We start from the raw sequence: 15,614 nt of genomic DNA on the forward strand, positions 1-15,614 counted from the left end.
GCCTGGGTGTCTGTGGCGCTTTTTGACACTAGGGGGTCTGCTCCTCCTCCGTGTCTCTCTCTCTCTGCCTATGGCAGGCTGGAGACCCCAGGAGCAAGGCCAGGACCTGGGTGAGGCAAGGAGGAGGTGAGGACCCTACACAGGAGAATCCCCCATGGAAGGTGAAATCCTGTCTCAGCTGTGGTTCTGAAGTTGGCAATGAGTGCTCTGCCCCTCCCTCTTCCTGCCCCTTCATGTGCCTCACACAACCCCCCACGCCCACCACAGAGATTCACCAAGCACTTTCTTAGGCCCAGGTGGGAGACACTGATAGGCAGTTCTGGGCCATAGGGGCTCCCCAGGCTTCTGGGTCCCCACTGGTGCTTCCTGACAACTGAAACAAATACTAGGGGATCCAGAGAGGTCAGCTAGAGTGCCTGGCCCCTGGAGCTGGCCAGGATAAATGCAGATCTTCCTGCTGCTAGTCCATGGTCTTTAGCCTGCACCCCTGCCTCCTGGCCTAGGCCGGCTAATGCCAATCCCAGATACTTGATTTGCGCAAGGTCAAGTAACTTGAGAAATATTCCTCAGAAATGCCAGCACAGCCTCGGACCTGGCAGTGCTGATTCGTCCTGCTTCAGATCTTCCTGTGGTCACCTCAGATCAAGGTGGAGTTTACAAATTCTCTTTTGAAGTAAACAGATTCTTGGGCTGTGGACTGAAGCTGGCCTGCTAACATGTTTTGATAGGCTTTTGGAAGCAGAAAGCCCCCACAGAGGACCTGGCAGTACCACCGACCAATCTCTGGACCAGCTGTGACCAGGGATTGTCTGGGAAGGGAGATGAGGGGACTTTCTGGGGGCATATGTAGTGCTGTGACTCTCCATGGGGTTTGTGGTTACACAGGTATTGCGTGCATCTGTCAGAACTCATCGAGTGATACACTTAAGTTTGCTGAATTTCAAAAAGAGAAATCTTAACAAAAATTGTTTCCAAATTCAAGATATGTGGTGTGGTAGCCTGATGACGGTAATTTATTTTGGAATGCATCAAAAAATCAGATTGACTGATGAAGACAGTGAGACAGAGAAAGAGAGCTAGCTAGATTAATATGAAAGAGAATACAGTCAGATATTAAGTGCGAATCCAGGTGGTAGAGATGGGGTGCCCACTGTACAATTGTTTCCACTTTGCTGCAGGTTTGAAATTACCCATAATCAAAGTTTGAAAGAAAAAGAATTTACTGATCAATAAAACAAAAGACATGGACACAGTGAGGCAGAAGTCATGGTTCCTACTGGGTGACAAGTGACTAATGACAGGAAAACTGAGAGAGAGGGCTTCTATCAGAAAAGCAACTGCACAGGATCCTCCCCACACTGATGCAGGGACCCTTCCGGGGGGAGAGAGGGCATCCTTGTCAGGTTCCAGATCTCAGGGAGAGGCCGACCCCGTTGAACCGGTTGGTGTAGCGTTGGCTGTGAGTATTTGTTGGATGTGTTTGTCAGGCTTGAACTGCGTCCAACTGTTTTCTTCATCCACTGAGATGATCATGTTTTCCTTCTCCATCTTCCTGATGTGGTGAATTACATTGGTATTTCACATACAGAATCAGACTTGCATTTCTGGCTTGATACCTAATTAGTTTTGATGTATTATATTTTTTATGTGTTGTTGGATTTCATTTGCTAAGCATTGTTGAAGGTTTTGAAGTATATATTTAATTTTTAAAAGAAATTTTTGTTTTAGTTTTATAAACTAAATTCATTTTGGTCACCTTTTTCCAATATATGTATTCAAGTCTATACCATTATGTGGTATACTTTAAATTTATCCAGAGCTATATTTCAATTACATGTCAATAAAGCTGGATGATAAAAGTAATTACACATGCATATCCACACACAACTCCCAACGTGCACGCATCATACAATGGCACACTGACTTATATATCTGCACACTCATGTGTTGGACAGATTTCCATACAATCAGCTCACACACACACATCACACACAGACACCACAGTCATAGGCACCACACACACACCATACACACTCACTCCACTCACACCACACATACGACACACACACACAGTCACACCACAAACAGAAACACACCATGTACACACACCCCACAGTCACAACACCCACACCCCACCCAAATGTGTCACACACACACATAGAACCACACACTTCTGTATAGATATGTGACTCTGGCTCCTACCTCCTGAACAGACAAAGTAAGTGTCCCCAGCCGTCACTTCCATGCAGGAATTTTCCACCAGCTGGAACAGACAGTGGGGTGGCAGGGTCAGGGAGACTGATGGCAGAGGCATAGGGAGAAGACACCCCATCTCCCCTCTCACGGTTAGCCCACACTCACCGAGGAAACAAGCTTTTCCAGGGACTTGAATTCGTCTATCCCATACATTTGGTCTTTTCTTTCTACAATATCATACAGCTACAAGGGAAGTGGAGATGGTGGGCACACAGCCAGGGCTTGAGGACACAGCAGATCCTGTCCCAGGAGACAGGCTCTTGCCTTATGATGTGTTGGACTCCAAGGGCCACATCCTGGTGTCTGCCAGCAGCCCACCCTTAGCGAGTGGAAAGCTCGTCCATCCACACCTCTGGTGTGTAGGTTTCCACAACATTTGCTATACATTGGCGGTGGCTATGTGTTCTCCAAACAGTTGGGGTGGGTAGAGGGCCATCATCTGGGGGTCTCTGGGACAGCTGCCTTTGAAAGCATTCCCTATCTGGGCTCAAGAGTGGCACCTGGTTAGCTGAACACCTGGTTAGCTGTTCTGAATTACCTGGTGTTTCTTATAGTCTTTCATGCCCAGGCAGTAAACTTTGGCCCCCATATTCCGAGCTTTGGCAGCCTAAGAGGGAAAAAAAGGTTTGAGTAAAAATACCCCAATACATGGAGCACAAAGCTGGTAATGATGGACTAGACTCACTTCACTCTTAGTTGCTCGTAACGTCCTTAGCAGCAGTGGTCCAGTGGTCAGAGTGATAATCAGGCTGGAAGCACTGCTGTCTGCAGAAGAAGCAGGGAGTGGCCTGGTCAGCAGGGCACCTGGAGTGACCTGCCTCAGGCTGCCAGGCCCACAGCACTGCTCTCACACCTCCTCCTCCTGGGGAGAGGCCACCCTGACCCGAGTACCCACCACCCAGAGCGCCTGGAGGGAGAAGGGGCCTCAGCCCAGGACCCACTTGACAGACGAGGAGCCTGAGACTGGATCAGAGCCCTTCCTAGTGGACCTTCACTATGGGCAGGTGGCACGGCCTTTGCCCTGAAAGGCAACTGCAGCTACTTCACTGGACGAGGACAAGCCTCTCAGGTGAGCGCAGGGAGGAGCAGCCAGAATGACTGCACAAGACACCCCCTGGGTCAGGGGGCAGTGGGCCCTGTCCTGGGCGGCGCCGGCAGGCACTCCTGCTGGCTCTGTGGGTCCTGCTATTCAGAACTCGAGGTCAAGGTGCTTGGGCAGCAGCCCCCGCCCAGCTCCCCGCCTTTCCCCAGCAGCCCATGCATCCTTCCTGACAAGGGCTGCAACCCTACAGTCTCGATGCAGGTGGTCTGGGCCAAGTACAGCCATTTCCACTGGTGGAGGCACAGTCACAGGATGAGAGTCAACCGGAGGGAAGAGGCTCAAGGGAAAAGGAGGCAGAGCCAGAGCTGTGGTGGACAAAGTGTGGGCAGCCAGGGGGACACCAAGGTCTCTGTTCCCTAAACTGAACTCCGTCTGCTCGCCATCCCTGGAAGTTCTCTTTTCTTTTTCATGCAGCCCAACCATAGGTCAAGCACTTGATACCTAGTAAGAACCAGGAATGTAATGCATGAAGCCATGTGGTTCTCGGAAGCATCCCTGGGGGTGGTTTTAATCCTTACTGCGCAGAGGAGGAACCCGCAGCACAGAGAGGACAAGGGACTCGCTCCAAGGTCAGCGCTAGGATTGGCCAAGGTGGGTCTGCACCAGCCCTCGCTGAGGCCCGCACCTGGCTCTGTCCCACCTGAGCACAGTAACGCCAGCAGGAAGCTTACCTACTAAGTAAGCTCGGTGAATCTGTTCATTTGCCTGCAACAAAATGAAGGAAATTGGTGGAGGGCAGTGAGATGACCCAATAATACTCTAAGAACTTGGTAAAGCAGAATAAATTCTCAGAGCTGTAGGATCTGTACCTTTTTAAATCCTTCCTGCATGTTTGTGGCTCCACTAGGTACTATATTCTGAAGTCTGCTAAGACCATCACGAATTTCATTTCTGAAAAAAATCAGTAAAGGGAATTGAGGAGGAACGAGGGTTGACTGTTACAAAACAGACCACTTGTCCTGGTGCCATTCTGCCCTGTGGAGACCTGCCTGGACCAGAGAGGACACATGTGGCCCTGTGGTGACCTCTCTGCCTGTGTTTTTGACACTGACAGGCCTTGGTCAACGCTTCTCTGTCCCCCATTCAGCGGGTGTGGAGGATGCTGCTTTGCTGGTCCCATGGGTAGGGCCTGGCTTTCAATGTGCTCATCCCTGTCTCAGGCTTGCAGACCTCGGCGGACTCAGCAAGGGCGCTGCCTTGACCGTCCGTGGTGAGGCGGGAGCACCCATGGCTGCGCACCTGTGAATCCAGCACCCCCAATGTGACTGGCGGTACTGCTGGCACCTAAGGGGTCCCTGGTGAGGGCACATCACCTTCCAACAGGCAAGGCTGAGTTTGGAAAGGTCACTCTGCTGATACCCCTGCCCTGTGCCCTCCTCCCCTGCCACAGATTCCTGAGGTGGACTTGGTCCCTCCAAGCCACTTCCCCCTCTGGATCGGTACTAAAGGAAGCAGTCAGGATGCTCCGTTAGAGTCTAGGGCTCCTGGGCTTCATGTGCTCCTGAAGAAAGAGACCATAAGCTGGGAAAGAGGCCTGAGGCCCGTCCATGTGGGAGGAAGAGAAGTGGCCCCAGGCTGCCATGGGGATGGGCTGTCGGCCTCTGTTAAAGCAGATAGCAGGGGATGGGACTGGGACACACCAGGGGTGGGGCTTAGGTTCAGGCTAATGTAGTGTGATGGGCTGAGCTGTCACAGCAAGTCTAAGGAGAACATGGTCTCTGAAGGCTGGCTCTTGCCTTGCGCAGAAGGGATTCTGCCGCGAGGTGCGATCTGAGAGCCCCAGGTCCTGCCCTGCCTGACCCAGCCCAGGAGCTGAGGAGGCTGTGACCCAGGGCCAGTGGAGGCCAAACCAGGCCCTGCGCACCCCAGCACAAACACCCTCCCCTCTTCCTGACACTTTTGGGAAGATTTCCTTTTTGTTGACAGCACCCCCAAATATGCTGGAGCTCTCATCTCTCCCCAGCCTTTGGCCCGGGACTGAGCTTGGCCAGGCTTCACTCCTGCCTGAGCGGGCCTTTTTCTTGGGCTCTCCCCGCCCCGTCCCTACTCCCAGCTCTGTGCACTAGGCTGCTTATGCCCTCATCAGGCCCTTCACTTCTTAAGATTCCACCCCGTTTTACACTCCCCTGAGCCCACTCCCACTTCTGACACCTTCCCTTGAGGAAGGCATCGTCACCTCTACTTTCCAGAGAGGACCCCAGAGACCCTCAAGAGCCTCCCCACAGCTCCCTTGGTTCAGGCTCTGAACCCCTACCTTGGAGGAGGCAGTGGTCCTCCTGTCCCCCACGGGCAGCTCCTCCCCCAGAGGCCCCCGCCCAGCCCCCGCCTCTCTTTCTGCCACCTGCCTGACAGCCCCCCACTGGCTTGCTATCTTCCACCTCAACCTCACTCAGGTCTCTGTCTCTGAAATGCAGAAGACAGGGACACAAAAAAACCACGTCTTCCCCTAGCTCACCTAACAGGAAGCACAGCCCCTGCTTCTCCTGGGAGCCAGGCATGGGGAGTGCTGTGTCCACGCACTGGCACCAACACACTCCCTGGGTTCCCGTCATTTGCATCACGAGCGTCGGACCCTGCCGGCTACTCAGGAGCTCTGTAGCTTCCCACCTCCAGGGCTTTGGGCACATCGCTGGGCCCTCCCAGCGGCCCGCCTAGGATGCTGGCGTGTGATGCTTCCCTCCTGCACCCCAGCCCACACTCATGGGCTCCCTTGTCTCAGACCCACCAAGGGACCAAGCTCCCCTCCACTGAAGCTCCAGCACTTCAGCACTGCCCACCCCCGCCTCCTGGTTCTGACTGTGCCTCCCCTCTTCCCCCACTGGCCCAGAGCAGAGAGTGACACACAGAGCAGGTGCCCAACACAGGCCATGTTCACAAAGGGCCCACACATCTGCTCCACCAGATCCCAGGAGTCCTTGCAGTGAGCCAGTTCTCAGGAAAGGGAAGAGCGCTGAGAGGACACAGGACAGGTGGAGGGCAGGGCTTAGAGGGGGCGGAGATGGTCTAGCAGCACGGGGTCTGCCAGGGCCATCGCAGCCAGGGGTCAGTGGGAGCCATGGAGCCGGGACTGGGGGTCAGAGTGGACACTGAGGGGAGCCCAGATTGGCCCAGCCTGCTCCCAGTGGGTCCGCATGAGGTCTCAGGGAACCCCTCAGTTCCCTGTTTTTCCCTGTGAGCACTCCCACCAGGCCTGCCTGGGGGATTAAAGCAGTACTTACCTGTCTGAGGTGAGCTTCATGAGGGTGTGGCCCAGAGTGGAGTAGGTGATGAAGGACATCCGCATGTGAGGGCTGGAGAAGTATGAAGACGAAGTCAACAAGCAACCCGGAAGGGGGTGCATGTCAATTTCCCTGCTCCCATTCCAAGTGTATTGCTTCGGGGACCCGTTTCCTGAACACTGGAAGTTCCTATAACTTAGTAAAGGATTCTGAGGCCTGTGGAGGTGTAGGGCCTTCCTGCTCCCTCTTTATACTCCCCCACCCCAAATCTCTCTGTCGGTCTTTCTCTCTCTCTCACACACACAGGCATGCACAAGAAGATAGATACTCATGTACTTCTGCATGAGTCTCCCAACTGGCCTCTTTCCTACTGTAAAATACTTTGAGACTCACCCCTTTTCTCTCCTTGCCCACCTCCCCATGTCCTGACCATCTCAAAGAAATTATTCTACCTCTTTTCAGCCTTTCACACATCCCTCCCTTTTCTCTCCCTCCACTGTCTTCTGCTCCATTGACCCTCATTATTTTTTCTCTCAATTGCTACCATAGGTCCCTAGCTGTGCTCTCTACTGCTCTTGGCTCTTGTTACAAATCATTTTAACCACTAGTATCAGACTTTCTACCTGGAGGACCTCAAGTATCATATTAGACACTTGCTCAAGAATCATCTATAGCTCCCAACTACTCACAGCGGAATTCTAAGCCCCTTGGCCTGGCATTATGATCCTCAGTGGTTCTGGCTCCACCGTGCTCTGTCTAGACTCATCTCTCAGCCTTCCCTGAGTTAACGCTACTCTCCAGTCAAGTAGACCACTCACTCCACAAGAAATGTCCTTCATCGTTCTTCTACCCTCTTTTCCCCATTCTTTAGGATCTAGTTCAAAATTCCACATCCCCTAGAAAGTCATACTTGACTTTAAAAAGATAAGAATACTTGCTTTTTCCTTAAAGTTACTAGAAATTCCTTTTCACTTTTCTTTTAGCCCTTGGCACAATTTAACTCAGCGTTTGGTTACTGGTTTGCCTGTTTATTAATCTGTGCGCTCCTCAGGGGCAGACTGTGTCCCCTACAATGTGGCCTGACCTCAGGCAGGAGCCAAAAAAGCTGCTGAGACCTGATGGAACTAGCGTGATCTGTCCTTTCTGCTTCAGAACACCCCTGTGGACTCTGTGCTCCTGACCAAAGGTACTTCTGTGACCACCGAGTCTAAAGAGCTATGTACCCTGCCCGGCAGAAGAAAACACTAGCCGTACTTTGTGTACTTCTCCACTATTTCATCCACTAATTTGTAAATGTTCTTCCAAATAGCATTCGCCTTCTGTGACCTGAAAACAAAGAAGACCTGAGTCAGAGGGATGAGGCGCATCCATCCAGTGGGCAGTGTTTCTGCCTCTCGAGCTTCCAGCAGACACTTTGGCAAATCCTCCCCATCCCAGGTAGCAAAAGGCTGCCACACTCCCTCAGTGACCTCAGTGGGTCACCCTGGTGGTGACTTCCATCATTGTGAGTGCTGGGGAGGGTAAACGACCAGACCCATGTGCAGGGGGATGAGGGTCTTTGGGTGGCAAACCAGGATGGTTGATCATTTTGCTTGGGGCTTTAAGACAAGGAAAGAGGGAGAATTCGTTGTTTAGAAATGCCTCCAGCGATTCTGACACGTTGGCTCTCATCCCTCACGTATGGACACCCAACAGGTACCCTGGCCTCAGGCCAGGGAGCATGTGTTACTCAGACTGTTTTATTACCATTTTTTTTCTCATCAGCCTGCAAACTAGGCCTGGGACACTGCTGTCCTGACATCATGATACCCACCAGCAGGGAAAACTGCAGGCCCTTCCTGGTCTCCATCAAGTTTTTTGCTCCCATTGTCTTTAACGTTAGTGCCAGGACGGAGACTGAGGAGCCTGAAGCGGGTGAGGATGAGGTGCTGTGCTTTCAGATAAACCTGGCCTAGCCCACTGTAGCCATGCTCTAGGCTTACTCCTCACTGATGGCCTGGGGATGGGAAATGGGTGCATAGGGCCCATTCTTGGACACCTTCAGCTCCTCTTCCCCTTTGCAGAATCCAGCAAGACTCAGTCCTGTCACACCCACTAACCTCTGGGCTACTTCATCCAATGTCTAGGAGCTTTCCCCCTTTCCAGTTGATTGCATAAGCAAATACCTTCCCTACTCTACCTCCCAGAATGTTTTGAGGATGACAGATGTGCAGTAAAGGGCTCTGGGGACCGTAAAGTGCTTCAGTGATATTGGGAACCATACCGCTGTTACTACTGAATGAGTAAAATTTGTCCTCAGCCCCACGGAGGAGTTGAAAATGGAACCTAGGCAATCTGTCCAGTCTGAGGACACGCCCCTCCCTTTCCTTCCTTGAGGGCCAGAAGGTACAAAATGCACAACCCTGGTTTCCCAAGGCCACAAGCAGACAGACCAGACTGTTCATCAAGTGCACACAAACTGTAACGTGGGTCTCCAAGTTGTCAAAGGAAGAAGCAAAACATTTAGAACCAGCCAAGCAAAGGACTTCCTAAGCAGTGACACTAGGAGAATGCCTAACAGATGACACGGCAATCTCCCTGGGGCCCAGGAAAAACAGAGGTCATTCGGGTAAATAACAAAACAGAACAAACACCAAACAAACCCAGAAATCACAGTGAGCTTCTTCCGAGTGCTGACAAGACAGCTTCTAGCAATCACCTGCCCCTCCAGCTGTTTAAGGGACGTGCAGGTCACAGATCCAGGTCAAGCTGATGGAGAGACTGACAACCATCCAGAAACTCTATGGTGTTTTGTTTACTTTCCAAATATAAATGTTCCTGGGAACAAAGGCCTGGGGCACTAATTCTAACTCAGGAACAAGGAGGCCACAGAGGTGTGTTGCTTGGGTCTAATCAAGACTGTTCTTGTCTCCCCTCTCTCAGAGGCTGGGTTCTCTTGGACTACTTCCTGTCATCAGTGGTCCTGTGGACAGAGGTGCCCTGAGGAGCACCTGGGCCAGGCGGGAGAGCCACTCACGCGTCCACTATGAAGTACAGGTCAAAGGCACCGTCGCAGGATTTCAGCTTCTTCCAGTTGTTTCTGTGATGGCTGGTGCCTAGGTGGAAGCTTCTGTGGTTTGGGAGGTGGTGCAGGGATCTCCCTGGGCTCAGCTGTAGAGGCTGTAGCGCCAGCATCAGGAAGAGCATGGAGCCCAGCATCCCGGGCCCAACATTCCCCATTTTCTTGGCCAGTCCCCGTGGTCCCACTACACCCTGGCCACTTCAGGCCACCTCAGGCTGGGGCATGTGCTACCTTCGCTGGTTCCAAGGGACCACCACTCCTCCAGCCCTTTCACTAAGGTGCACTGCTGCTGTAAGCCTCCCCTGGTATCTGCCCTGAGGGCAGAAGAGGCAAGAGGCTGGCCCTGGGAGATGTCCTCACTACCTGCATAATCCTCCCCTGTGATGTCCCTTATGATGGACAGGAAGGTTGGCATGGTGGCTTTGTGATCCGCAGGTCTGCTCAGTGTCCTGCTATTGACAGTCCCATCTTACTCCCATGGGTGGGAGTAAGATGAAGCGTCCATTTGTTCTTTATCCCAATCCCTCTCAGGTGGCCATTAAATTCCTCGGGAAACCCTGCCTTTCTGTCAACTGAAAGAAGGCAGCTGAGGTGGCTTAGATAAGGACATCACTGTTGGGTCAAGGAATTGGGAGCCTAGAGTGCTGCAGTGGTCACTCATGTGACCCAGTGGATGGAAGGGTCTAGAAGTGGAGGAAGGCCTGTAAGGATGTCAAAGTCCTTTGTGAATGAGGGCCATTGCAGTTATCTTCTTCTGTGTAGCAAATCACCCCAAAATCAGTCGCATAAAACAAGAACGATTTTGTTATTCTCCTGGGTTCTGTGACCAGAAATCAGAGAAGGCTGAGTGGCGATGGCTTGTCTCTGTTCTATGTGCGCATACACAACTCTAAGTCAAAAGTGATTAAAAAGCTAAGACTGTGAATGTAAAACTTTTTAGAATACCTTAACCAGTTGATTTTATTACCTTCATTTTTGTATGCATAAAAGGAGAGTGATATATGTTAAAATCCTTCTCTAGTAAGCTTAGGTATTTCAATACGTAAAACATAACTTGGAAGTGATCTAAAGCATTTTTGGAGTGGTATTTAAAATAATGGAATATTTTAAATAAATGGTGTTTTGGAATTGAGACAGTTGGTGTACTTCTCCCAATAACCTACTGGGTCTTCCGTGCTTCATATTCTTCATGACACTTGGTATTGTCCTATTTTTATATATTTTCCTATCGATTCAGCATCTCTTTTTGGTCTTAATTTGCATTCTTCTCATTACTAATGGGATTGGTCTTCTGTTCTAGAGACTTAGGGTCCTTTCTGAAGGAGGTAACAGGTGTCAGGGCCTGTTCCAATTAATTCTTGAGGTTTATGTGCTCGGTGAGCTCGGAATGTGAACCTACATGTGGTCAGCAGGCTTTTACAGAGAATGTTCGTGTCTAGGAGCCCCATGTCTTGGTACCCGGAGTTGAAAGTCCCAGTCATGACTTTTCTTACACCCCTGTCCTCATCAGACACTTCTTGATGATTCTGAGAGTTGGCTTCTATCAGAAAATCAACTGCACAGGATCCTCCCCACACTGACACAGGGACCTTCTCGGGGGGAGAGAGGGCATCCTTGTCAAGTCCCAGGTCTCAGGGAGAAGCTGTCCCCATTGAACCACTGTGGATAAGGTTAGCTGAGAGAATTTGTGCGGATGCCTTTTGTCAGGCTGTTCCTGTTACGATGCTGGACTTGAACTTATTACAACTTTTTTCTTCCTTCATTGAGATAATCATGTTTCCCTTCTCCCTTTTGCTGATGTGGTAAATTCTATTGATGTTTCAAACCTGAATCAGACTTGCATTTCTGGGGTGATCCCTCATTGGTCTTGATGTATTGCCCTTTTTATACATTGCTGTATTTCATTTCCTAGTATTATGTTCAGGATTTAAAAAATACCTTTTCTTATTTCTTAATTATATTTTTGGTTTTGAGTTTTAAAAAAGTAATTACTCCAGCTTCATCCCAGCTGGAGTCATACGTTGGTAGATTTGGAAAGGACTGTGGAGATAATTTAGCCCAACCCCAGTTTATTGATGGGAAACTGAGGCTGAGAGAGATGGGATAGTCAGTTCAGGGTCACTCACTGGATTGATAAAGCCACTTATGTCTCTTCTAGGAACATTGGCTCTCATTAATCTCTGATGTCAATGGCATCTCCTTTGAGGAATCAGTCTGGAAAGGATGTTAGGAGAGGCTCAGATGTCCCTGGTGGCACAGTTTGGACATCCTTTCAGGATAAAACGGCAAATGAAACCCAGGGTCACACAGGAGTGGGATGAAGGGTAACACTGGCGTGTGTTTCCTCAGGAGCTGTTGAAAGCTCAGAGGTTAGACATAGAATCTGACTTTTTTTTTTTTTTTTTTTTTTTTTGCGGTACGCGGGCCTCTCACTGTTGTGGCCTCTCCCATTGTGGAGCACAGGCTCCGGACGCGCAGGCTCAGTGTCCATGGCTCACGGGTCATAGCCGCTCCGCGGTATGTGGGATCTTCCCAGACCGGGGCACGAACCCGTGTCCCCTGCATCGGCAGGTGGACTCTCAACCACTGCGCCACCAGGGAAGCCCTAGAATCTGACTTTTTGATTGGGTAAAAGTTTGGGAGAAGTGGGAGAGGAGGCAGGAAAAGGAGACCTAAACCCTCAACATGCCCTCATTTGGTGTTTGGGTCACATGGTTGACTTGGTGTTCACCTCTGGGGGCTGGGAGGGTGACATGGCCAGTGCAACCAAAGCAGGCTTGGCGACACACACTTGGGTTTCAATCTCAGCTGCGCCTCATCCTTGCAGGCGGCATAGGGCAGGATGCTTAGTATTGCAGGACTTGGGTCCTCTTCATCTGTGAAAGAGGGTGATGACCCTTCAGGTGTGCTGTAGATGGAAGGAGGTGACATATGCAAAACATGTGTCACAGACTCCTGTTGCCAAGATAGTGAGAAGGAGGGCAGGCACCTGTGCTTCCTTTTCCAGGTGGGGCAGGAGGCAGGGCAAGAGGAAAGAGCTAAGATGAACTCAAGTGATGTTCCTGTGAGGAAGGAGCAGAGCTGTCCCCTCCTCACGGTCCTCCTGGGCTCAGGAGACATATTTGTTAACGATGACAACTCGGAACACTCAGCTGAGCGTGGTCCAGCAAACCTCTCACAAGCTGAGGGGGCGCTTGAAGATGGGTTTGCAAGCCTTAAGAACTTGCTGGTGGAGCAGATCAGGGAAGGGCAGGGATGAATGTCTTCCCAGAAGGGCTGACGGCTCCCTTTCCTCCTGGATGCCACCCTTACTTATGGCCATTGTGTGTCTCCCCTGCAGCCGTGAGCGCCTCAAGGGCAAAGCAGAAGCTTTGACAGGTGAGCTTTGACAGGTGAGCAGAGGAGAAGCAAGTGTATGAATGTGTGAAGAACAGTTGTGGTCACTTCAAGAGAGTGGAGAGGAAGACCCACACTTGGTGCAGGGGCAGGGCCTGGTGGAGAGATGGCTGCCCCCAGATGTGGGAGCAGGGAACAGGAACAGCTCCAGACCCAACCCGCCATGTCTGGATGTTACTGTCCAGCTTTTACCCTCTGGTCACCTGTGCTGCAGCAGCTCCCGTGTCCAGGGGTTTAAAGTGTCCAAGCACATGTGAGGATTTGTGAGGAAAGCTGGCATGCAGAGCAGCAAGGAAAATAATCTGCTGTGAATCAGGGTGCAAGCGTATTAGAGTTGTCAACCAAGTCAAAACTAACTGGTGGAAGCCTTGTGTCAGTACAGCAGCTGCTGTATTGACAGATGCTGACAGATGCGGGGCAGTACTGAGCCTGACCTCTGCGTGGCAGAGTTGTGCGGTGTGGTCCCTCCTCTGTGATGGAATGCTGAAGGTGAAAGCAGGTGGCATTGCGCTCTGAGTCAGGGTGAGTTGCTGCATCTATAGCAGTCTGGGTTCTTTAGATATCAAAAACAAAGACCGACTCTGGCCATCTTAGTCAAGAAGATTAGTTAGAAGGTTTTGGTGAGGGTGAGAAGCGATAGGAGAGGAGAGGATAGATCCCAGCATCAAAGGGAGGACTGGAGAACTAATCTTGGAAAAGTACAGGGATTGAGCTGCTTCAGAGAGTCTGGTAATCCCCTCAAACTGAAATTAGGTTTTCTTAGGAAGGATGCTGGCAGCATAAATTCAAACCAAACCATCGGATGTCTGCTTTACTCTCATAGTTATCATGTAATCCTGCCTTCCCATTTGCTGGTTTGAGAACCTGGGTACAAAAGAGTGCCCTTAAGTCCGGTGCAGCCAACACTTCCTGAGAGTGTGCTACTTGCCACCTCATGAAGTCCTGTGGGGTACACAGATAAATAGACACGCAGTCTTTCTCCAGGAGGAGAGGGTCAGGCTGGGTAATAGCAAGGACAGTGTTGGGGCCCCAGCAGGCTCCACACACACTGAGCTTTGGCTCTGCAACCCTGACAGCAAACCTGGCAGTCCTCACACAGGATAAATTTGCTAGCTGTGGAAGGGCATAGCACTGGATTATAATTTCTGTTGGGGATAAAAGTAGTCCTCTCTCAGCCTTCAGTTTAGGTACTGGCCCCTGGAGTGTGGGCAGAACTTCTCTGTGAGTCTCTGCACTGGGAATCAGGACCCCTGACTTGCGCCCCTGATCTACCTGCTCTATCTGGCAGGCGGGGCAATTATGAATACCTCAGCCCACCATCTGGACTGTGACCCGGGCAGGGCATCAGATGGGGGGTGGGTGCCTGCTTCCACCTCCCAGGGTAGCCTGAGGACATGAGGGTTAATGAAGGTAAGCTGTTCTGAGGTCTGTAGAGAAAGGAGCTGTGCAAGTTGATTGATGGCTCTTACTGTGACCCTCTTCCTTTTCCCTCCCTTGACGCACTCAGTGGGGATGGAGTCACAGGTGAGTCTGGATGGCTTAGTATGAATAGAAGGGTATCATTTAGGGGTGGCTCTTTGTCCTACTAAACTTGTGTCCCTCAACCTTTTCCTCATGACTGGAGGATGCCTAGACCTTCTTTGCCTGTGCTATTTTCACCATTGCTTCTTGGAAAACTCCTATTCATCCATCAAACTCCAGAGCTAATGTCACCTCCTTGATGGGGCATTTCTTAGGTAGCACATTATTAGTGACTATTCATCCCTGGTCCTACCGCAGTTGTCCCACACCATTAGCACAGGCTTCAGTAGATCCTACTATAACTAGGCTTTCTTCCTCTTACTGAATGTGCAGTAGTGGCCCCACTGTGTTCATCTTTTTATCTACAGGCTGAGCAGAGATTTGTATTTGTTGAGTAAATAAATGAAAATCACCCCTAAGAGATATGGAATGGGTTTCTGTGTCTGGACCATATGCCTTGCTCAAAACAGTCCTTGCAAAACACTTGTGATTTAATTCTTACTTTTCTTTAACTGCCTTGCACCTGCTTTTGCAGTTCCGACTTCTCTTTTTGTATTGTATTTTCTTCCTGCCCTTTGGAGGATTTCCTGCCCCCTTTCTAACACCAGGAGGGTGTCTCTGGTATTCCAGTGCCCAGAATTCCAAATCATTTGGGTCTCATGGGTGGTGTGCGGGTAAATGTTTAATAATTGGCTCTCAGCATGTAGTTACAACAGGAATGTCAGATGGTATTTTCATTTGCGGTAAAGTTAACATGAAAATGAAACAATGAAGACAGCTGTCTAAATTTCACTTGTTTCTCAGTGTTTTGGGTGATGTCTTTTTCAAAATAGAGAATAGTTTAACAGTTGAAGAATATTCTTTCAAATTTTTGCACTAATCACAATGGAAAGAATTCAGACAGGACATAATTTTTAGTTTAAACTGAATTAACTTATCCCCCTCACATTCTTAAGTCCAGAAAAACAATGAACCAAGAAATGAAGCCGCGATTTATAGCATATGCCATAGATGCTCCCATTATGGCTGACTTGATGTCATTAGGTGTGGAGTTGGGCAG

At 50.4% G+C, this 15,614-nt stretch overlaps 1 protein-coding gene across 3 annotated transcripts in view; it reads right to left on the reverse strand.

Annotated features, from left to right (window-relative positions):
* The window catches only part of LOC112390487 (anthrax toxin receptor-like), a 28,273-nt gene extending 20,769 nt beyond the window's left edge, over positions 1-7,504 (reverse strand). Inside the window, exons 1-8 of one of the 3 annotated variants that reach the window (XM_024731446.1) lie at positions 7,395-7,504; positions 6,577-6,648; positions 4,168-4,249; positions 4,030-4,063; positions 2,942-3,021; positions 2,795-2,863; positions 2,362-2,439; positions 2,203-2,263 (exon numbers count right to left, since the gene is read on the reverse strand). In XM_024731446.1, coding sequence (XP_024587214.1) covers positions 2,203-2,263; positions 2,362-2,439; positions 2,795-2,863; positions 2,942-3,021; positions 4,030-4,063; positions 4,168-4,249; positions 6,577-6,641 — 469 coding nt within the window. In that variant the 5' untranslated portion in view covers positions 6,642-6,648; positions 7,395-7,504. Of the gene's footprint in view, positions 1-2,202; positions 2,264-2,361; positions 2,440-2,794; positions 2,864-2,941; positions 3,022-4,029; positions 4,064-4,167; positions 4,250-6,576; positions 6,649-7,265 lie in introns of all 3 variants that reach the window. The other 2 variants (XM_024731444.1, XM_024731447.1) reach the window with 2 other exon arrangements.
* Positions 7,505-15,614: the final 8,110 nt, after the last annotated feature.

This window comes from Neophocaena asiaeorientalis, unplaced genomic scaffold (genome assembly GCF_003031525.2).
Source record: "Neophocaena asiaeorientalis asiaeorientalis breed wild unplaced genomic scaffold, Neophocaena_asiaeorientalis_V1.1 scaffold714, whole genome shotgun sequence".
Taxonomy (NCBI): domain Eukaryota; kingdom Metazoa; phylum Chordata; class Mammalia; order Artiodactyla; family Phocoenidae; genus Neophocaena; species Neophocaena asiaeorientalis.